The 24,664-nt window shown below is 37.3% G+C and overlaps 1 protein-coding gene across 13 annotated transcripts in view; it reads right to left on the bottom strand.

Annotated features, from left to right (window-relative positions):
• CACNA1D (calcium voltage-gated channel subunit alpha1 D) overlaps positions 1-24,664 on the bottom strand; it is a 165,991-nt gene that overhangs the window by 77,340 nt on the left and 63,987 nt on the right. For 10 of the 13 annotated variants that reach the window (XM_085072741.1, XM_085072735.1, XM_085072738.1 and 7 more), the window contains exons 5-8: positions 23,746-23,888; positions 22,270-22,422; positions 21,201-21,397; positions 9,660-9,763 (exon numbers count right to left, since the gene is read on the bottom strand). In XM_085072741.1, the coding sequence (XP_084928867.1) occupies positions 9,660-9,763; positions 21,201-21,397; positions 22,270-22,422; positions 23,746-23,888 (597 nt within the window). Of the gene's footprint in view, positions 1-9,659; positions 9,764-10,242; positions 10,347-21,200; positions 21,398-22,269; positions 22,423-23,745; positions 23,889-24,664 lie in introns of all 13 variants that reach the window. The other 3 variants (XM_085072745.1, XM_085072740.1, XM_085072734.1) reach the window with 1 other exon arrangement.

Consider the following 24,664-nt stretch of genomic DNA (forward strand, 5'->3'; position numbering starts at 1 on the left):
TATTTTTGACACTTCCCATAAGGGAAAAATCTGTTCCCCCCATTTTTTTACCTGCTCTTCTACGCAGATTTTAAAATTGCTTTTATGCACAAATAGAAACTAACTTGCAATAATGAAGTAATTTCACAGTTAAGCATTAGTTTCAATGAAAAGGAAATTCTGACAGCCAGTTCTAAAAGCCTTCCTCTCCCAGACACAGTTCATTGGCCATGTCCAAACATACAGCATTCCAGAATTCCACTACTGGGCTCTTCCTTAACAATACCACACACAGACTCCTGTACTGTTGGAGATCTGGATGTTTTGCCCTTTTGCTCCCTGTAACAGAATCTACAAGTCCTGTTCTCACAGATCAGAAACAGAATCTTTATATGAAACTCAGCTCTCTATCTCACTGCCCCAGTCTCAAGACAAGGTATTAGCCTGTCTGTCCAGTTCAGTTCATGACTGGGATCAATCCCTGAATTATCATGAATGATAATAAAGAAATAATGCTCTTTGACAAGGAGATTGGGTCAAATAGTCTCCTAAGGTCTTTTTCAACCTGAATTACCCTATAAATCTATGATTCCCTGAATAACATATGACTCAAGACAATTAACAAGTATATTCTCCCACCACAGCATCTACTACACATCTAACATTATTACAACTTTCAGTGTGATCCACAGCTCCAAATGTGTAAACCCCTTTGCTAGAAGCATCAAACACACTCTAATTTATCTGACTATCAATATGCAGAATTGGGGGCAGACAAGTGTCTTCTGGACTGTACTCTAAGTACATACAATTCAGTGTTTAAAGTTAAGCCTGTTCTGACTAACATGTTAGTCCTTGAAGGGTTTGGGTTGTGAGGGACGTCAAAGATCATCTCAGTCCATGTTCTTGCCATGGCAGGGACAACCTCCCACTATCCCAGGTTGCTCCAAGCCCTGTCCAGCCTGGCCCTGGACACTTCCAGGGATTCAGGGGCAACCACAGCACACCTCTGGACAGCCTGTGCCAGGGCCTCACCATCCTCACAGTGAATAATTTCTTCCTAATATCTAATCTAAACTGCCTTCATTCAGTTTTAAGCTGTTTGCCTCTTGCCCTATTGCTACCCACATTAATCTTAAAATAGGGTTTACTTTAAACTTTAAAAAAAATGGCTAGAGTAATTTCATTTACTATGAATTTGCAACTCCTTTATGCATTGGAAAATTTCACTTGAAAATATTTTCTAATTAATACACTCTTAAGGGGAAATTTATTAAAGCACTCAATAATATCCTTTTTCAAGTGGAAAATATTAGAAAATGAGCATAAGACAGAAAAATATTTTAAGAAGATAAAACAATTATCAATAAAAATGCTGGCTAAGAAAACAGCAGAATAACAGAAAGTCTCAGTTTTTCAATATGATATTATAGTTTGGTGACATACATTATTTATTTGGAATTGCAAAGACATAATCTGTCCAGAGGGTTTCTTACTCGTTTTTATTGGCTTTTTTTTTTGGTCTTTAAACATGCCAGAGCAAAAATTTATAGTTCAGAGGACATCAGTAAATTGAAGTCTTAAGCTGTTTACATACAACTATTCAGATGCTGCGGGTTTTTCTAATGTTATGTCGCAGAAGCTACACAGCTTTCTGCTGCAAAAGCTAAGAGGCAGGCACTACATCTTTTACAGCTGAGGACTTCATTCAACAGCATTTCAGTCTGGCACACAGGGATCATCCTGTTCCATCTGATGGCACTGTAATGAAGCTGAAGAATGCTAGTGCTTGCTTTGCATTTGCTCCCCTTCACCTCCCATCCAAGGACGAGGACCTACAAGAGGCCATCTCATCACAAAACTGCCTGTGAATGAGAGAGCTTGAAAGATCTCTCTGAAAGATAATCACTTTTAAAAAAATAGAATAATTTCACAAGTCAGTAAGAAACTGTTTGGGTTATGGAATGCTGGGTTTAAGCTTCTCTCAGAGAGGATTAGAGACTGTCCTTTACACCTGATTGAGGCAACACACTCATGACTCACTTCCCAGAGGCAGTAGCTTTGGAGAAAGAGCTATCATGGCATAGCAGGAAATGAGAAGTAACAAGCCTTGCTGGCTTTTACTAAATATTCATGGCCTTTTTATTAAAGTCCTTCAGGTATTTCTCATTAATTCAATGGATGTGTGACAAGTGAGGGTAAAGTAAAACAAAAGCTGCTGCTATTATGTAGAGTGAAGTGAATGAAATAATTTTTTAATTAATCAGCTGGCAAGGCTGATACTTTGAACAGCACTTCACCCATGGCTGAACCACTCTAACTCTGACTTCACATTAAAACAGCTGCATGCACAGAATTAGACCTAGGTTTTTATACACACAGCTAATTCTGACCTTTCCCTTTAATACTGCACAGAAGTCAGACAGTGCCTTGTTATGGGCTGCTGCAATTTATCAGTAGGGGGAGATGCAAGGGTGCTTATGTCCATAGTGTTTAAAAAATTTAATTTTATTTTTAAAACTTGACTGTAAGGAACTATAACATGCAAGAATACAATTTTCTTCAGGGGAGGGAGGAATCTGGCTCTATGGTTATTTTTTTCTGTCACAGCCACAATGATCAGACATCCTTAGACACATATGTACATAATCCTTTCAATTAAATGCCATGAAATAAGAAAGGAGAATTTAATAGAATTGGAAAGTAATAAGTTTTCTGTTAGCAAAACAAAGGTGCCTCTTTTTTTTGGGCCAAAAAAAAGGTTATCTGAAAAAGTTAATGGGGATGAGAAGAGGGAGAGGTGTTGACTCTTTAAAGCTTCTGACAATAACATTTGGACAAAAAGATATTTGAATATTTAGATACAGATACAGAGACATTGGCTGATCTCCTGGAAGGAGGACTAAGAAGGCTGCCTGTGCAGCATTTCATGGCTGTGGAGTGGGAAGGGTAGGCCCAGGGCAGAAGGGAAAAGCTTTTGGCAATGTAGGCAGGACAGGGACTGATGTGGCCACACTGGTGGCCTGAACTGGCCTCCCTGCCATCAACCCAGCACTCAGACCAGCAGCCTGTGAAGCTGACAGGCTCAGGAAACTGCACATTAATTGCAGTAAGTGGACTTAAGCTCTGTAAATATTTGAATTCTCAAATGCCTGTACTAAGAGCTAACTTCGAAACGCATACTTCATTCTGGTTTGATAAAATGACCTGGAGCTGACATTTGAAAGTATTCTGGGCAGGGGTGCTGCATCACTTACAAAATAAAGCATTTGATTGAGACTAATTTACATAATCTCATTTACTTTTAGTGATAACTAACCTACAGTATAAAATGGAAGGTTTATTTCTGTTGCCCAAAAATTCCCTGTCTCCTTGCAGAAAGATGATCTCATTTCTCTGCTCAGGCACAACACCATCATCATCAATGGTTGTTGAGGCAGAAGCATATAAAATGCAGGGCTTGAATTCATGCTTCAATAGTCTGGGGTAATCATGCCAGATTTTTTGTTCTTCAGCAGAGTGAAATAACTCCTGCTGGTACGCATCAATTGGGAATGGCTTGATGCAACAAGGTGGAAGTGGCAGCAGGGAGTGCCTGCTGGGACTCAATTACATCTCCCTGGTTCTCACACCTTAAATGACAGCCAGGGTCATATTAACCAAAAGCCCCAAGACAATTTGTTGAAATGCTTCTGGTATACTCTCCCTTCTCTGTATATTCCCAGATGTAATAACTAGAGACACCCATTACCAGCCTCCCACAAGCTGAAAGCTTTCCCATGCTAAAGGCCAGATTCATTTCATAAGGGAGCCATTGCAGCACCATGAGTGTTGCTGAAACTCCTGTGCATCTCTAGGCATATGAAACAAATGGGTGCTTTTGATATCTAAGCACAAACCAGGATACAAATCCTTCATTAGCCATATTCCTGCCCTTTTGTGTCACTGCAAATGCAGTGGGAGGGAGAATGAATCTCCTGCAGTACGGAGCTCACTGCACACAGGGTCTGCTAGGTGGAAAGTGTGAAGCTAATTCTGTATGTGGAACTGCCAATCAGACAACAGACTCTCATTTCGGCACAAAGAGTCACATAATAACCAAAATGTACTCACAGGAGTACAGTGCTGGCCACCAGACTTGCAGGAGAGGTTTCACACTGTGATAACCATTCCAACCAACAAATTAGCAGATTCAAGTCAGAGAACTAAAACTACTTCAAGTGTACAGCTAAGCATGAGCAACAGCTCACAGCTGGGTGTAAAGTGTAACAGATGTGGAGAGTCATAAAAAGGGTCAAGAAACATCACATCCTTAATTACAGGAGATTTGTATACATCACATTTGTCACCCCTACTTTCAGGGCAAAAAAAAATCATAGGCTGAACACTAGAACTATTTCTGTAGGACAAAAAATACATCCTAGCAGGATGTATTCCTAGCAGGAATTTTCCTTGAGCAAGGAGTCTTGGGCTCTTGATGGGGAAATGCAAGCTGGTATTACCTCCCCACGGCTATCTCTATGCAGTTCATTAGCAATTCACAAAATGTGCATTCAACAGCTCCAGCACCAGCTCTGTGGAGCAAAAGAGCCTAGACAGCCTTACTGTGCCAGAGTGCACATGAGTGCTACAGGAGCAGCCAGATAGCAAACCACTGGACAGAGCAACAAAACTGAGATCTGACGTTTCAGACCAATATTAGATCTGCATATTAAGATGTGCCACTCCTGTCCTGGGTCAAGACCCATTTGGCTGAGGACACACTGGATCTCTTGGAAGAAGGGGCAGTTCTGAGCACAGAACCAAACCCTGCCATCACCTGAACCATCAGGACATGTCCCCTCTACAGAGTTTCTGGAACTGGTTTGTTCCCTGCCAGGAGCTCACCAGCAAGCACCTCACAGGACTAATCCCTTAGAAACCTTGGTTAGAAACCTTGGTGGGTGTAAGTTCAGAAGGACTGAAATAAAATCAGTTCCCTCCAAGTTCTTATTCAAGAGTACAGAACTATCCCCACTGACTGCAGTGGTTTCTGTCTAAAGCAGACAGTTAGTTACTGCTGTATACAGCTGAAAGTATTTGCTGATTAATTACTGTTAGTATATTCAATTGATCAGTCAAGAACAACATTTCCTTGGTTTGTATCTATTTGTGTCTGAGTTTCACCTTCCCCAGGACACAGAAATTAAGAGCCTGCTTCAGCTTATAGCTTCCTGAGAGCTACAGCTGGAGTCCCCCTTCCTTGATTTCAATGTATATTCAGTTTATCTAGGGGAAGGACTTAGATTTTCAGTAATAATTTTTATCCTACATTTTTCACTAGACCTTCCTGCTGCTGTGAAAAGGAACACTGTCAAAGCCAGTTCATTTTCTTTTTGCTGAAAGGCTATAGATGATAGTTCACTGCCTTTTTCCATTTGGTGCATCATTATTCAAATGTCTTTTTCTATGATTTTTCCCATATATACTGTAGAAAAGAGTTCTTAGGTGTATAAGCTTATCTGCACCAACATATTTTATAGGACATTAATTGACAGATATTGCTGTGAGATTAGGGTGGATGAGTACATTTTAGAATCCCTATGTATATACACTGCAAATATTACTGGGGGAAAGAAATTGAAAAAATTAACATTCACTTAGTAACCTGCAAGATCACAAGTCGGAGGATGTAAGGACATATCAAAGCTTATATTTTGGTGTCCTTTTGCAAGGCAATAAATTCAACTTATAGATTTGTTTAAGTGTGTTTGAAAGGTTTTATTTGTTCCCATGGCTACCCAAAGAAGTACTAATGCCTTGAGCAGAAAATGCTGTCAGCAGAACTTACCCCTTAATGATAAGGACTATCTTCAGAAATAGATTATCATGCATCATTAAAAGCCATGCCTCTTGGTAAATAAGTTAGGAAGCTTTATAATTTATTATTTCCTCTGTTCTTAGCAAACCAGTTTAATACACGCTGAATTACTGACATGTCTATTTTATTTTTTTTTATTTTAAATTTTAACACTTTCAGGATGGATGAGCATCCTCCATCTTTATTTGTAAACTTTATAATAACCTTAACCTTATAATTTCTAACTTCACTTTCAATTTCAGCTCACTCTCTTGCACCAATAGCCATGGTATGCTCTGGTTTTTACACTGGAATATTTGGAGGAGGCCTGTCCTGAGCTCCCAATTTCTGTGCCTAGTATTTCATGCCTTCAGAGAATTTACTTTTAGACTAACATGAATACTTCTAGTGTCTAATACAAAGTAAAAATTAGAGTATTTTGAAAAAGCTGAATTAACTCAAGCCTATGAATTCTCTCCATCCTTGTTATTCATTGGAATACTTAAGAAGCAATCACCACAGTCAGCTTCCATGCAGAAATTACAATAGTTACCACATGCAGATTCCATATTCACATTGTTTCTATTCATTTGCACAACTGATATTAAAAATATGAACTCTATTTTTAAGAATGTCACGTTCTGCAGGCAAGACTGACATGGACCACCAGGAAATACTCACCTTCAGAGAAGAGCTAGATGTAAAACAAAAGATCTGCCAAATCACTGTTCTCATCCATTTTACAGTATCTAAATACATCAAACATGCAGTGCACAAGAGGCATTACAGAAATACACAGGGGCAGATGGTCACAGAATAACAAAGGAGTGCAAAGAGTACAACTGAATATTTTAAAACCACAAACAGATCAAAACAGCAAACAGATTTAAATGTACACAGCATAACTTGATATACAGGAAGCAACACTTTCATACAGAAAAGGTATTAGGCATTCAGATTCCACTTTCAAAATCTGTATGCAAAGCCATGCTTTTCAAGTAAGTCAGCGTAATTTTTACATTCTTGACATTTGATTGGTTTAGTGAAATTTATCTGTAGATTTATCACAAACCAAGTTTCATGTTATGGTTTGAAGAATATAAAATATAAAGGCTAATAAATTTTAAATAAAAACAAAAAAAAAAGTCTTACATATTCAATGCCTGGCTCGGAATGAAAAATATTAACTTTCAACTAAGAAACACAAAAACATCCATTGGATTTTAGTAGTACATCAATTTTATCCATAAAATTTAGACTAGACCAGTAGGTCTAAACAAAGTATGGGGCAAATTATTTATATGCAACTGTCATATGCTGATCAAGATAAATCAGAGCAACAGTATTCCACACTGGCCCTTGTATGTCAGAGTTGCAAACAAGTATGGCAGGACATTCTCTTCACTTCTGTACCAAACATCAGTTTGCCATGATAAGTATCTTTTAGGAGTATTCCCTTTGACTTTCTCCTTCCACTTTCAATGTCAGTCCTTGGTGATATTTACACATCATTTGTCTCAGTTCTCTAGTGTCATCTTCTTCAGAAAGAAAACAAAAAATGGGAGTTTTAGGAAGGTTCTTTCATGTATTTAGGGCAAACATGGATTCAGACAATTCATCAAGCACCCTGAGCACTCAATTGACCCTGGCTGACACTATGGCAGAAAAATTAATTCAGCAATTAATAGCTTAATGAATTTAAGGAGAGTTCACATCCCACTTGTCACTGCCCTTTCTGTGCATTGGAAATCCAAGGGAAGCCAGCAAGGGTTCTGAGGAGCATTAGAGCTCTGTGGGTCATACAATAACTACAGATCAGTGGTGATTTCTTGTCTGCAGAAAGGAACCCAAGGACAAGGGGACACCTCCTCACTGGATTGGAATGGCAGCTAAAAACTACTCCATATTCCAAAAAATATACGTACCATAGTGTTGCAAAACTCATATAGCATGTTAAATGTATTAAATCAAACACTAAACTGATTCACAAGATTATCTCAATTTCCATGACTTCAGGAAAAGCATTAACACATACAACAAAACACCAAATTTGGTGTCACTTTCCTTTTTTTTTTAAACAACAGAAAAATCTGGAACCAATAACAATTTGAGTCATGGGAGGAAAAACAGGAATATTCATTATCTGTTACCAGACACCTTCACAGGACAGGAAAAAACTAATTGGTGCTTACACCATTCTTAAGGGCCAGAGAAGGAAATGTGAGAGCTTGATCTTCTAATGACTTCAGAGGTAAGTCAGTCACACAGCAATGTTAGGTAACAGCATCAAAGGAAGAAATAAATTACTCTGTAACTACTCTCATTTATCTGTCCTTCTCTTTCTTATTTCATTTTCCAGCCCGGTTACATGCCAGGCCCTTAGTTTTGCAAAAATTTACACATTTGTCCTTGGATAAAACAAAGCTGATTAGACTGTGTAAATCAGAATTTACAGGATAGGTCTTGGAAGGAAGAAATCAAACCTGAAAATCAGCAGTGTGGTTTTGGCACTACCATTTTGATTTTAAACATTTGCTTTGTAAAGCAACTCTGACAGTAAAGTAAAACTATGTTTTCCCTAGTTTCCTGTGTGCAACAGTAATCTACCATGGATAAATGACTCAAGATTTTAAAAAAGCACCTTGTGAACGCACTTATCAGCTAAAAATGCTCTTGTAACATAGTTACATCAACACCTGGAAATTTTGTTTGCTTATCTGATTTCCAGGAATATAATAAAGCAATATTGTTTCTTTCAGGCACAATGGATATGATGTGGCAAACCATGAATAGGGCTGCCCACACTATCAGCATCCAGACACCATCAGCTGCAGTGTCAGGCTGCTTTCCAGGCAAGAGAAATTTTTCTGTTGGCTAACAAAGATGGCACAACTTGCCTGAGACTGCCAGAACAATCCTGTTTGCTGTATAACTAAAAACTAATACATACACCCATAATGATTTCCTTCTCAGCATTCAAATGCTAGCTGGATCTTTCATATATTTATCCAAAAATTTCTTTACCACAAACTGGAGTTTCCCCAGCTCAAGTGTACTAGAAATCAGGAAATGGTAAAGGAAATAGGGTTGTAACCTCAAGTAAGGAGTTCTTTTTGTAAAAAGAAAAGCTGGCAAACTCTTGCCATAAACTACAGTTTTGATGCACATTACACATCTAGAACTGACATGACTTTAGTTCTTGGCTGGAGCCTGGAGAGCAACAAAAAGCTGTGACAACATCCCACTGATGACTATATTAAATTCATACTTCATTATTGATAAATAGATCAGTTCCTGGTGCAGGTTGTCAACAGCAGTTCACAGCTCTACAGCCCAGGAACCACTGAACACTCTGTCAGGGTAGTGCAGCCTCACTCTCTGTAAGACAAATCTTGAAGCACTTATTATAACTATTTTGCAATATTTTGAGCAAAACATTTGACTGGTAAACCTCAATAACACCCCAATTACTTTGTGACTATTTGGAGAAAAACAAAAGTTGGTCTTTCAGGAAAAGACACTTGTATATAACAACAGGGGAGAATATTTGTACAGGTGCATCACCCACCTCTGTGCACAAAATCTTTCTCCCTGCAGGAATATTATAGAATAAGGAGATTAGTGGCTCATTTAATGAATATTTTTGGCAAGCATGGTGAAGGTGATGTCAAGACAGATGCAGGCACTCGAATCACACAGTTCAGTCCAAAGAGCAAACACTGGTAGGATGACATAAGAATCTCAAGTGCATGCAAAAAAGCCATTGCTGAGCAGCTGGAGTAAATGCAGAGGCCATCTTACAAGTAGCAGTAGCATACACAAGGTTAACTCAACTGCTTACCCACTAAGTACACCAAGAACCAGGTTAAGTACGAAAAATGAGCCAAGGATGATAAGACTAACAAAATAGATCCATGGCCACTCACATCCTATTGCATCATTTACCTGTAAAACGCAAGGAAATAAGTTATGATTCAGTCATTCATTAAACAGCAGAGTCCTTTTTGCAGCTGCCAGATCACGGAGGTTTGACACAAAGTTCATGGCTTATCTAGATCTTAGAAAAATGAATGAACAATTGTTAAAATTTACTTACCCAAATTTTGTTGTGGATGTGATACCTTAGAGGATTAATTGAAATAACATCTAAATGAGTGCATGAGAATTGTTAGTCTTTTTTATAACTTTGCCAAAAGGACATGAAGAATATGTACTGACAGGTCTAAACTCCAATTTTGGTGTTTGTATGTTATTTATATGAGAGCTATAAGAAAATTTCTGGTGTTCTAATTAGAGGAGGAAGCAACAGAGATTTATTAAAAGATGTCATCCCAACTGAAATCTCACCTGTATGAGATAACCTGTGTGTTCATGGCAACTGAATTCAGGACTCTGCCTTCATGATGAAAAAGGTGTATGCTTACCCGCTCAATACACCAAGAACAAGATTTAGTACGAAAAATGACCCAAAGATGACGAGACTGACAAAATACACCCATGGCAATTCAAATCCCATTGCATCATTCATCTGCAAGAAATAAGATGATCTTATAGAGTAGGTCACTGTATTAACAGCAATGAAGAGTCAGAGAGAGGAGAATTTGATCATTCAGGTTAGATTACATTCTATGCATTCCTTTGGTAATCAAAGAAAAACAATGAGAGCAAGAAGGCAATGGCAACATTCACTTGGCATTTCTAACACACACACCCTAAAACAAAATGCTGAGTGAACCTAGCATTTGGATCAGAAATAATATCAAACATAACGGGAGCACTGCAACAGTTCTGGTCTTTAAACCTGAGAACATGAACCAAGTTTCAGATCTCCAATTAAGATGATGATCACTAAGTACACTGAAATATTAGGATTTTTAGTTCATATGTATCCTATCTACATGAATGATCATTTGAGAAAATAAACAATGTCTACCTCAACTGTACAAACAATATTATTTTTTGTAACATGGAACTCCAACAGTTTTTTCCTGAAATACACCAGTCAAATCCAGTCAGACATTTTAAATCAATTCAAAAAGAAATAAATGAGAATGAATTTCTGTAAAAACATGAACACAATTTTATGAAAATGAAAAATGAAAACAAATTTTTGAAACACAATGGAAACATTCCAGGAAAACTTCCAAACATAAATTACATACAGATCAAGGCTGAATGAAATTTAAAAAGTTGTTGCTGATTATTGTTTTTTTAAGTGAGGTTGAGGCAACTGAGCTTTCAATACACTTCTTACAGACTCACACAAGGTTTTCCATAAAGAACTCTTCCACTTCCTATTCTTAGCCAGCTCAATATACCTATCAAAGGATGAACTTGTGAAACATACCTATGGAGATATAAAAGGCCTATTGAGAAAAACAGATATTTTAAAATGGGGAAGTTTGGTTTTGTGTGTAGGATTCAGGTGCAAAAAGACATTTTGATAAGTCACAAAAATAATTCTGACATTAAGCTTCTTGAAAATGGCTCTTCTTGAAGAGGAATTATACTGGCTTTTTTGTTTATACTGACAAGTTTGCATAAGATTCTTCTTAAGATGTTTTACAGCCATGGAAATTCAGCAGACAATGACATTACATATGGCATTGTAGAAAAACTCAGTTGCAATTCTTTTTTCTCTTCTGCAAATACTGTTGTTTGCTGTATCTAAAATTTGTGATTAGGTTTTGAGCTCCATTGACAGTCAGGTTTGACTCCTCTCCTTAACATCTCTGTTGGAATAGAACTACTAAACATGGGAACAAACATTTTTCAAAATTACTTCTTTTATTTTTTCCTCTGTCTTTTAATTATACATCAATCTCAGGTTCTGCAAAGGGGCCCTTGCAGAAGTTCAGAGTGAAGACATAAATTCATCTGCTATTGGTAACAACATTTTCCTGCTACGTATCATTTTGAAAAACCTGAGAGATTAATATTTCCAATTTTATTTTGAGCAGAGCTCAAAAAACAGAGCTCTGGAAATCACTGCAATACAACTCCATACTCTGCTTTTGCTCACAAAGAGCATTTTCAAGCAGCCAGGCACTCTGTGAACTTAGTAATGCAGGAGCAAAGCTGAAATTCTCATGTTCTGTCATAAAGGCTCTATTAGCATGAGCAACTGTGATTTGCATTCACTTTATAAGGTGCAACACATAAAGAAAACGTTTCTCATTTACGCAGTTGGATTTTAAGCCCAATGTTTCAGGTTAATCTATCTAGCACTAATGCCTTGTGGAGCACAGCTAACCTGTACAAGTAGAGATGCTTCAGTTTGAGCAGATGCTGAACTATTTCAAAGGCATTCCACAACTCAGGAACACCTGAACCTAGCAGAACACCTTGGGCCTAATCTAAGACTGAACTCCTAAAAACAACAGCCTGACACTGCACTACTCAGCAACTTTACTATTTAACTCTAGACAGAATTAAACTCTAATGAAGTAATGCATTGTAATTTCTATTCATGAAGTAATATTTCAGATTGCATTAATACCAAAGATCAAAGTATAAAAAGAAGTCCTTTCCTTTTGGAAAAGTTTGCTGCTCATTCCATGCATGTCAAATGGCATTTTCCATAACTTCCAATTAAAGAAAGATTAAAGGAGTCGATTTGCCTTCTGATTAAAAACTGAGACAGAGCTTGGGTAATATCTGAGAACAGGAAAATCTCCATCCTCAAAACCAAGATATATTCCTTTGAAGGGATTAATGCTGACTTCTCACCCAAAGTGCAGAATAAGGAGTTAAAGTCATAAATTCCAGATGCACTAAAGCAACACCAGGAATTCAAGGAGATTTCACATCTGAAACCCTCAGCAAATTGTCTTGCAAGAATCCCCTGCCCTGTGGCTCAGGGATGCACTGTACCAAAGGAGGTGTCATACTTAGTGGCTCTCAATGGACTTGTTCAGTCTCTTTTTGAGGCCATGAGGCTTTTAGCCTTCATAACACCTATTGCCAGGACACCACCAAGCACCATCCTTCTTGCCCTTTGTCTTTTCAAAGATATAGTCCACCTTTTTGAATTTCAGTTCTCAGTAGTTTGTCCATCACATCAGCCAGAGGACAGATGAGATAATGGACAATATCAAGGACAAAGTATTTTTCAACTCCCTAAATTCTGTTTCACCCTAACAGTAGATGTGTACTATGCATTATTTGTTTGGCTTTTTATATTTAAAGGGATATGTTAGTGAGTCTTCAGTCTTGAAGAATTATCTTGAGCTGATTGGACAAACTTGGTAAGCCTGAAACTGCCTCAAGTGGCATTTGGATGAATTATCCTGTGAGCTGTGCTGTAGGTGGAGTCAACTATCATTACAACACAGCACAAATAGAGACCAAGACTGAAGTGAAACAGGGAAAAAGTTTACAGCAGATAGAACCCTTAGTATTACATAGCAGCAGATGGCAAACTTCAATCTAAAACATCAATTAGAAATCATTAAAATCTCATTTATCCCTATCTGTGGTAACTGTGAGAAAAATCCTCATAGGCAACTGTATGCAAATCAAGGTCTTGCTTTTCTGTACACCTGGTATTCTTTTATGGAAAATTGTTGCAAACTCAATTTGCAATTAATCTAAGCTCTAACTGGGCCTAATGATTTTAAAAAAACCTCTAATTCTGCATTTGTACCATTACAGATACAATGCCCTGATGCAGGAACCTATTTTGACTTTTCACAATGTTTCTAACCCTCTAAAATTTGTTTTAAGTTTCTTAGCTTCCTTAGGTTTTGATCTTGCCTTCCTCTTTTCATAACATTCCAACAGACACACAGCAGGTGGGTTTGCTTAGTGCTACCTGTAATCTGCCTCAGCATCTTAAGAATTGTTCAGACTGACAAACTCAGTCTCTTGACAGGTGTAAAAATCCGACAGACATCATTATTTTGTGAAGTAGGACTAACCCTGCATTCTTTGAAGCACACAAGAGAGGTTCACAAAACCCCAGATCAGGCTATTTATTCTACTCAGTGCAGAGAACACCAGAGAGCTTTTCAAAGCTGCCTGGCTTCAAAGGTTTTGTCCTGAGATATTCTTGGCTGAAGTGGAGTCAAGTTAAAGCTGACTTCAAACAGGCTGTGCTTGAAGCATAGCAACCTCCACATCTTGGTTTATAAAGACATGGAATTTTATATTGGATCTTATCTGAGGTCTGGAGTCAGAGTACAGATTTCCCTGACACTCTCCTGTTGAGTTGGACAGACTCAACTTTGTTGGGCTGCTGACACAGAATGGAGATGCACTGGTGGGGTGTGCACTGAGACCACTCTTTGCTAAGCCTTTCAGCTCAGCAACAATTGGAAAATGAGAATTCCATGGCTCAGGCATCAAGGTAGGCCTAAAGAGATCCCATAGAGAAGTGTAAAACTGTCACAGTACCCAGAGAGCCTCATAACTGCTTCATCAGCTCTTAGATTTGGCCTCTGTTTTCTGTATGCAAACAACTGTACAATTGCATACAGGACACACATAAGTGATCCTCTCGGGTTAAACCTCAACTTGGAAGACACTGCTTCAGCGTAATGAATTTGCTGTGATCAGTCTGAACAGACCTCATTTTCTTCCTTCTCTTGGTTTTATCCATATTTAGCAAATCAAGTGTAAAATTTTGGTACTCACATAAAGCATTTACTCTTCAAAACATGATTGCCTACAAATTTTCACTATGATTGTTTTGAAATGAGTTTAGATGCAGGTCTTTTTTTCATTCAGATACTTTGTATTGTATCTAATGCTATTTTTGCTAATTCCTGTTAGTGGCATTCCATTAATCAGCTTAATGTCTTTAAGTGGGAGGAGGGGCTGGGCAGAAATCAAGTAATTGTTCTAAGGAAAGCCAAGATGTCAAATGTGACTGCTAAGAAATTGTTTTCTCTTTTTCAGATATCTCTCCCTGCTTGAATCTGCACAGCAGATGGACAGAACCATAACAAAATGAAGGGTACTCCCTCTAAAAAACAATATTCCAGGTATAACAAAATCCAATTGTTTGTCTCCTTTCATGGATTGCAGTATGTTATTTCAGATAAGCACTTTGTTAGTGCTTCTACCTATTTATCTATAATGCCCAAACTAATTTCACAAAATAAATTTATAAAACCTATGCATAGATTTGTTTTTTTAAATCTAATGGCTCAGAAATGCTATTAAGTAACTAATGTGATGAACAATGTGTGTATTTTTTTAAATAGTTTGCTACCATGTATGAAAATGAACAAAGTTATAGTATCAACACAGATACATATGGAACACCTTTTTCTTTTTGAATCTTCTATGCCACCAATATATGTATCATATAACATTACGTAACAATTGGATGTGTTTAATATTTTCCACATGCTGGATACAAGAAAAATGCAAGTACAATAGCATTTACTATTCAGATAAATGATGTAAAATCATTACCTTAGTTTATGTAGTGAGAACAAGCAAAGCCTCAATACTCAAGGAAGATCTAAATTTATCTACTAAACTGCTATCCTGAGACAGACTGGGAACTAGGGTTGTTATAAATAATTGTTGCTTCTTGGGGCAAAGTTTTTGGAGGAAACTCTAGCTGATGGACTAGTGGAGTTTTTAGCACCACCTCAAGTTTAGCCTCTATTTCCAATCCAGTTTCTACCCAGTTTAATTTAAAATTTCTGGGGAGAAATAATAAGTTCTTCTTAGTATTTGCAATGATCTGTGACAAGAAATTAGTTCCACACTTTGACTGCAGTACAGGTCAGCAGTCAGCTGAGGCTGAGATACCAGATATCTTGTCAAAGTCAATCAAGTTCACCTCATGGGAAAGATATTTCCCTGTGAGTTAGTTTAAAATCCTCCTCGGCTGGGGTCTTGGATGATAAGATGCTAATTGGAAAAAAAATTATACTGTACCATATATTATGGAAAAAAATATGCATAGATATATCTCATATCCCTTTTGATACTAATTCAAACTCTTAATCTGTATATTCCTTGGCTTGGTAGCTCTGTTTGCGAGTCTGAATTTGATCATTCCCTTTTCTCTCTGAAATTAAGTCTTGTCTCTTAACAATCCAAAATTGAATGATTTGGAGCTTTTAATAACTAGAGAGCCTAAAGAGGCAATTTTTCCAAATCATTACCTAAAAGGCAGGAGGGTTCAGACTAATTTTAACATGAAACTGGATTCAAGTAGTTAACACCCAAATTGAAAAAAATTCTGCATGCAATCCCTGGCTCTTTAGGGAGATTTACGCAGTATATGAATGCTGTCTTCCAAAATTTCTGTCGCTCTTTCTCCAGCTGTACATCATGTGTTAACTTTCTGCCTATGTAGTCATCGAGGGCTAGGAGCTCTGTGCATGCAGCACATCGATGCCTTTGGGGATGAGCTGACTTGTTTCACTCCAGAGCCTCCCTCAGATGACCTGTGAGTGGTGCTGAGCAATGCTAACAGGACAGCATTAAGCTTTCCTTAGGTATAAAAGAGAAAAAGGCAGAAATAAGCATTTTCTAAGATTTTTCAGCATGTTTCCTCACAATTTTTAACATCACTAAATATTTGCAACTGATTTACAAATGGAAAAAAGCTGCCAAGCATTCTTTGACTTTTCTCAGACAGTAAGCTGAAATTGATTGCTGACAAGTATTGTTTGGATGCAGGAATTTGCCTTCCCTTTCTGCAGGTGGAATGGGACTAATATTATGGCTTAAATCACTCTAAGTAGTTGATTCCCATTAGCTTACTAAATCCTTCAATTCAAAGCTCTGGAATATTATAGCTTATTTGACTCTTGATCACATTTTTGAAAGATATTTTTAGGCAACTCCTTGTCAGCACTCTGATGACAGTTTTGATAATACTTGAAACATATTTTGCAGGGTTTTGTATATAGCCCAATAATACATTTTGTGCAGGAGTTAAGGGGTTTTCTTGTATGATATGTATTTGTAAAACATTTGCTTGTGTTTAGGAAATATCTTTGGCTGCACATCAGCTGGTTTCAAGTACACTGTATCTGAGTTTGTCCTTAAAGATCCTTGAAAAGAAGAATTCTGAAAAGTGTAAGGAGTAGAGACTGAGCTCCTGACCTGACTTGATTGACATTAAAGCATTGGCTGTGCAGACACTTATGTAAAAGTGCATGTAGACATACACAAGAGTGCAGTGCAGCCTAAACAGTCTGTGTTACAGAAATAATGGATTTTTCTCAGATGTTCTAAGATCTTCAAGGAGTATATCAGGCAATATATAGCTCAATTGCTAAAACAGGAGACAGCTTCCTAAGTGCACCCTTTTTTGTTATAAAAGCAGAGGAATTATGAATAAAGTATTTATTTGATGATAATATATGTTATTAGCAAAAAGTAGTAACAGACAGTTTTTAAAAGTTGATATATCAGTAAAGGGTATATTTAAAAAAAACTTGACATCCCTTTTCTTAAACCTTAGATGAGTTTTAGGTATATTTTAGATTGCCTAGACATTTCAAGTAATGGAGTATTTTAGACAAGAATCCTTTTGAGAATATCTTGTTAACATATCAGTTGGTGTATTAACAGGCAAAACCATGTAAGTCACCAGTGTATCATTATTCAGCAATTTTAGCTCGAGTGCTTCAATCTCAGAGATCTCAAGATCAATGCTAGACAGGTGTTAGAGAACTGAGGAGCTGCAAATACTGGAGTTAGTAATGCAGCATCTGTCCACAAAAGTAACCTAGTAAAATTCAGTAGCCATTAATACATTTGCCCCATCTTTGAACCAACTGTGCTAGCAACCTATCCCATTAAATAGTTTGTTTCTCAGAGGCCCCATCTCCCATTCAAGCTGCAGTTGGATTATTCAAGTGTAGTAACTCAAGATAACTTCACTATGGTGAAAACAAGAAGAATTAAATGTGATAATTTTGGTGCTCATGGGAAAATTGGGGGTTTTGCTGGCAAGTATCACTGCTCATTATCTGTGTTCCCATGTATCAAGTGAAGCAGCTAAAAATAAAAAGCAATTTACAAAATATGTGTTTGCCATTAATAGATTATACATCGAGATGTTTCAAAGACATGGGAAAAATCTGGAGCCAGATATGCACATGCAGATTCGAGTTTTGCAATTCCTGAGAGCCTGCTAGCACAAATTGAAAATGAGGCAAAGAGTACTATGCTCTCAGCTTTGGAATGTGAGCCAGAGCCTTAAAAACTTGGGCACACAGAGGCTGCCACTTGGCTGATAACAAGGACTGCACCAGGATCCAAAACTAATCCATGAGCCTCCAGTTAGGGCTCCAGAGCAAACAGAGAGGACCATGACTGGGATAAACACAGTCCCAATATAAATAAGAACTTATATAGATGTGCAGCCACAAACACACTGTTTGGGAGCACACAGGCTGCACTGGCTGGTGAAAACCAGGACAACACCCCAGCCTCTCAATTCTAACCTTTAGGACTAAGGAGCCATATCTTTGGTGGAAAAACCACCTGCTATCCAGTGAGTTACAAGAAAGCTAGAGAGAAAAAGAGGCCAGATGAAGACACTAGAATGCAGTAGGACATATGGGTTTGGGATGCTGTGATGCCCACGTGAGTCACCACAATCTGAAAGGTGCCCAGCAGCAGCAGGATCAAGGCCTCAATTTATAATAGATATGGACAAGAGAAAAATCATTATTGGTGCCTGGAAAATTTTGAAACCAAATTTACTGTTATTAACCAGGTGATAACGAGCTGTGCCAGTGAGTTGTTGGAAGCTGTCATTTTCAGCTGTCATCCTTGCTGACAGAACGCCACTTAATGCAAAATATTGCACAGATTTCACCCACTCACACTACACCTGCTAGCAAGAGAAGCCCACATAATTTTATTTCACTGTTCACACAGTGACCGAATGAAAAATGAGAGTTTTGAGCGGTTTCTAAGAGTTGTGGGTTTTACTTGTTTTGTGTAAAACTCATTCAGTCTGTCTATTATTAACAGAGTTCTAAGTAAAAAGCAACCCACAAACCCCATGCACATCAAGCTAAAATGGCTTCCTCATATTCTTTGAACATTCTTTTATTACAATTTGGTATCCCCCAAAGCTTCTACAACTTTCAAATGAAATGAAATCTTTTCCTCAGCAAGTAATTTCAGCTTGACAATGGGCAACTTGGTTGTCTATAGATAGAATGAATGTGAATATATAATTTAACTATATAAGCATCACTTAAGACAGATTCGAAAGCCACTTGAATATCTGATTTTGATTACATTTCACTAGGTCAATAAATATTTGCTTCACTGTCTAATAATCCCAGTATCATCTGTAATAAAATGAAAAATGACACCTGTGTACCTGTAAATACATTGTACATTGGAGACTCCTCATAGAAAAATCAGCAAAAACAACTCATGTAGTTTTCAATAGTTTATGATTTTCTTATACTTTGCATTTTGTCTAATTATGAAAATATTCAGGAGCCTATTTTAATGACTTTATTTTTTGTGCTGTCAGTGGAGACTCTGCAAAGGTTTCTAAAGGGCAGCAGATTAATTAGGTCATCAAATCCCAGGGGAAAAAATGTTTAATTCTGAGCCACTCAACCTAAATTGTTTCTATATATTTTGTAACTGTTGTATTCTAAACACAGCAACTCTTCAAAGCTTTTATATTATTTTGCTTTGAAAAAAGTTGGAGGAATTATCAGCTCCTGAAATGGGGGTATACTTTTGCCCCAAAAGATAGTAAATGTGTAATTTTTTCTAGATAACCATGGCACATCTTCCCTTTCAGGGAGAATTAAAATAATTGCCATCAACATGAACACAAACCATAGAGCACATGCTAATTCTACATTCGCACAGTCTTCTAGAAAATTAGGGAGAGTTGGAGTTCAAACCCCAAGGAACTGACAAACCTCTACAATGAGAAACCATGCAAGAGCCTATATGCAACCATACAACATTGTTTCTCATTAGTGTTGAAGGTTGATATGTTTCTAGCTAGTTTTGTAACTGATAACAGACAGTGGAAGCAGATGTTCATAGCTGCCCTTTTTTTTGTCTTTCAGCCTTAAAAGAATATTGTTTTATCATCTTAATTATCTTGAACAGTGATACTCTCTTGAAAACATCTCCACATTCTGTACTTCAGCATCATAGATTTTATCTGAGACTACACTCTGGTGTTATATGTTTCAGTAAAAGCTGATTTCACCTTGATTTGCCACAAATGACCACATAAAATCATGTGGTCATACACTGGGTAATAGTACATTCTTAAATGCATCCAGTACTCCACCACAGAGCACTATTAGTAAATAGTCCCACTTGGCCAGAGAAACTTGAACAAATTCACAATGTGAGCTCTTGTCAGCAACATAAGCTAAAGTTCCACTAAGATACCTCTTGAGACAACTCATTGCTTTTTCACAGCTTGCTAACAGTGGTCCTTAAGTGTAATCACTTTTCTTCTTCCATACATATTTTCCAACATTTGAACTGCTAGAATTATGTTTTTATAAGGTCCTAATAGCTGCAAAGACTTACTGCTGAGTACCAAGTAGTACAGAATATCCTCACTGATGTTCAGCACCTGTGGGAGGTTCTGTCATGGACTTCTTGAATGGCCTTGGACAAATCACTCACATCAGATACTGACATACTCCAAGATTCACAAAAGAATGTCATGTCCCTTAGAGTGGAATGGGGTTAAGCAGAGAAATGTCTGTGTATTTAGGTGACCCTATTCCTATAAAAATGCATGCGTTCATTTTCCTCCATTTTCATTTGCACAGATACATCTTCAGTTTCCCAGTTTGTGTCCAGCTGACTGTTGATGTTGGAAGGCTCTGGAAGTACCATACATTACACCAAAGGAGCATTTAAAGGTGAGGATTTACAGAGAGGTTTTTGAATACCTTTTGCTGCTTCCATGCAGAAGATGTCAGGGCCACAGCTTTTGTGATTTGTACTTTCTGAATGGTTAACAAATGATTTTCAGTCCCCATGGCAAGCAGTGTCAGTTGAGAGCTCGCTTTGTTCTAATTTATGTTAGCATTGTGAAAAATTCTGCACAAACACTGCAAAAAGAGAGCTCTTAAGCTTAATCAGTGAAGACATACTTAAAATCTGTAGGCTCCCATGAAAAATTGCTAGTCCAAAAGATATAAACATAGCTTTACACTTATCCAAATGGAACAGGCAAAAAAACCCCTCAAATAAGCAATGAATAAATTTGTTTCCAAAATGTCCTTTTAGCCAGAGGAGTCCAGTAACAGGCTGTGACTGGAAGAAGTACTCAGCTGGGCTTGTCTCCTGCAAAACTCACCAAGATTTCCTGCAGACAAAACATGGCTCAATCCCCACTAGAACAGAGAAAATTGTTTAAAAGTAAACAAAGCTCAGTGATTTATGGACTTACCCAATACAACACATCAGTCCATCCTTCCATGGTGATACACTGGAACACAGTCAGCATTGCAAATGCAAAGTTATCAAAGTTGGTTATGCCTCCGTTTGGTCCAACCCATCCACCCTTACATTCAGTGCCATTCATGACACACTGACGGCCATTCCCTGAGAATGCACAAGGTGCTGGATCATCTTCAACTAGGATATCTGAAAAATAACCAGAAAATCAGAGCTCTGAGTTCTCAAGTTTTCATGGGTTAACCCTTCACATGAAGAAATATCAATGCTGTTGTGAGAGAAATCCAGATTTCAAGCTGTGAAAGGCAACCACGAGAGCTTTGGAGCTTTTAGTCTCTCTCAGATCTGGGCCTTACAACCTCAAAATAAGTTAATCAAAATAATGTTTATAAGAACTTGAGTAATTAAGCAGTAGAAAGGAGCATAATAAAATAATACATAATTTCTTAGGAGCTACTCAGGTTGATTTTTTCTTTTCTTTTCACTGCTGCTACTTCACTTCATGGCACTTCACACCAACAAAAGGACCACTAAAGAAAACTGAGCTGACTCCTCTACAGAGTCGTCTTCATTACTTAGCTGATAGAAAAGCACCTTTAGCCACCAGGTAAGATGGTTTCACTCCTTCAAAGTTCTCCCACAACACACACTTCCATTGCATTATTTCACCTGGATGGAAGAACAGTTTTCCTCCTTCACTCATTTCAGAATTGCACTCCTTACCACACTGCCACAATCTGCAGTTGTCCCTTGTAGATAGTCAGCCTTATTATTTTCACTGTGATATTTCACATACACATATCAGAAATGAAAACCTATTCAGAGCATAGTCTAGTCTCTAACCAGTTTGACTTCTTTTGTGACTTTGGCATTGGGGATTTTTTAATTTAATGCACTCTACCTAAAATTATGACCAGTTATTTATAAACTGGTTATATTATAAACTGGGGTTATAACAGCTTTAGTGCTTTGGACCCTAGTTCTATTTCAAATTGAAATCCCACAGATTTGAAAGAAAACATCATCAAACCCTAATTTTAATCAACAGTTTAATGACTTACCTGAATCAATAAGAAAACAAGATTTGTGCATTTTTCCAATAAAAAGTTCCAATCCTATAATAGCATAGATTATGATTACAAACAATACCAAAAGGGCAATATGGAGGAGGGGGACCATGGCTTTTATAATGGAGTTCAGGACAACTTGTAAACCTAAAAAAAAAAGAAAGGATATAAGATATGAGCTATATTTCTATGTCTTGCTCAATCAAATGCTATATAATTACACATTATTAGAACTTAATGATACAGACATGCAGAGATAATCATCTACTGCCCAGAACCACAAAATGTTCATATAACAAAAATCTTTGTAAGAATCTAACACTTTGTCTAATTATTTCCTCTGTTAATAAAGGTTATACCATAGAAGTCAGTGCTTGAAATGTGTCACAAGAATCTATGGGTGCTTTTATAAAGAAAGGGCACAGAGTCAGTGTGTGCCTCTAGGTCATTTTATATGACCTTTAAGAAGTTCTGTGCTAAAACAACTTTGTGGCAAGTTCTGAGAAAATGTACACTCAGCCAGTTGTAGAACTGCATTTTTGCTCTGAGGAGAAAAATGTAGTTAATTGGGAAAAGAGTTTTGCTCTGAACACACTTATTCTTTCATCATTTATCCCTTTAAAAACTACTCTGTTTTCTTTTTTTCAATTAAATATTTGTCCAGCTTTTGGCTTCACCCAAATAAGTCCCAGACTAATGAAGCTGTCATAGTACCAATGATAATAAAATATTCCTCCTTTTTTGACTTGATAGATTTCCATTCTGACATTTCCTAGGACTGCTTCTGTCCTCACTGAAGCCCTTTTGCCAAATATCAATAAACACAGAATTAGCTTTCTTCCTTTGAATGCCTTGGAAAGAGCCGAACTCTAAGCCATGAACCTCGTATAGCCCAAATAGCCTCAATAATTAATAAAGCATTAAAAGAAAACAGGAAGTATCAGAAAATTCAATTGCTTTCCTTAAACAATATTGTTCTACTTTTTAAGTTTCCCAATTTATCTGTTAGCTCTATTGAGATAAACAGAAGGCATTCATGTGCATTGGAGGGGGTAGGAAACAGGGAATGTGTAATGTGCTCTGGCATACTCCTACCACCACATGAACTATTTTAGGACCACCTACACTTTCAGATGCAGGGTTTTAGAATAAATAAAAAAAATCTGAATTTTATTTTCTGGAGTATCTGCATTTTAACATGTAATTTACTTTCATAAAAAGCTTCTAAAAAGGAAGTGTATTCCCCTGTCTGTTTATTGAACTGTGTAAGAAGATCATACACTGAGTGAATTCACAATCCCTTGTTCAACTTGAAACAGGGTATAATTCATCTTGAAATTCACTTTATACACATAGCCAGATAACAAAACCTCAGCTTTATCCCATCTCAGTTCTGTAGTGTCTGGAAGTAGAAAGCCAAATAATAAAGTTCCATTCCCCATTGCAATGGAAATAGAGAACAGAGCTTACTGGGCACTCCTGATACAAGCCGGAGAGGTCGCAATACACGAAAGGCTCTTAGGGCTTTGACATCAAAGCCACCAGGTTTGCCACCTGAGTGGCTGCCACCGTCTGTTTCTTTGGTTAATTGTTCCAATATTACACTAAATAATCTAGAAAATGAGATGAAAGGTAAGGTCATCACTATCCATTTACCATACAAAGATATTACTTTGGAAATTAGTTGAACTGCAGATCATTCTCAGAAGCTGTGCAGATGTCAAATTGAGAGGTATATTTACACATTAAATCATGACAGAAAGAGCTATGAAGTGCAAGAATTTATAATCCCTCCAGAGAATGAGGATCACACAGTACACAATAATTTTGCATTCATCTTATATACACAATTAACTATTTTTAAATAGATGAAGCTACTTTGCCACTTTTGTTCAAACATTTTAGCTTTAACATTTGGAGAGTTAATCTTCCCTTTAGAAGAAGAAATAGATAATAACTAAAACCATCTGGTTTAATTTTGGTGGAATATATGAACTCCAAGTGGCACAGCAGTTCGGTATTCTATATGCAGTCAGCAGAAACTGAATATTTTAAAAATAATTAGAGTTCAACATTTAATAACACTAAAAAGATTTGTTTCTTACACATAATACCTCTGAGGAAAAATATATTCCCAGATGGCTCATTTATTATATTGTACTTTTTCCCCTGCAGAAATGAATTAGTCATTCATTAGAACAGTTTGCAAGACAAGAGTTTTATTTTTCTTCCCCACTTTTAGCAGCAATTTAAAGTGATGCATGTGCTTGAAATACAAATTAATCTTAGGTTTATTTTAGTTTGGAGCTGCATTTCAGATGCATGGTTTTCTAGAATGTCACTAGACCACACAAACTGTGCTATACTTTGCACAGAGTCTGTAAATTCA

The sequence above is a fragment of the Lichenostomus cassidix genome, chromosome 12 (genome assembly GCF_008360975.1).
Source record: "Lichenostomus cassidix isolate B80296 chromosome 12, HeHo_3.0, whole genome shotgun sequence".
NCBI lineage: Eukaryota > Metazoa > Chordata > Aves > Passeriformes > Meliphagidae > Lichenostomus > Lichenostomus cassidix.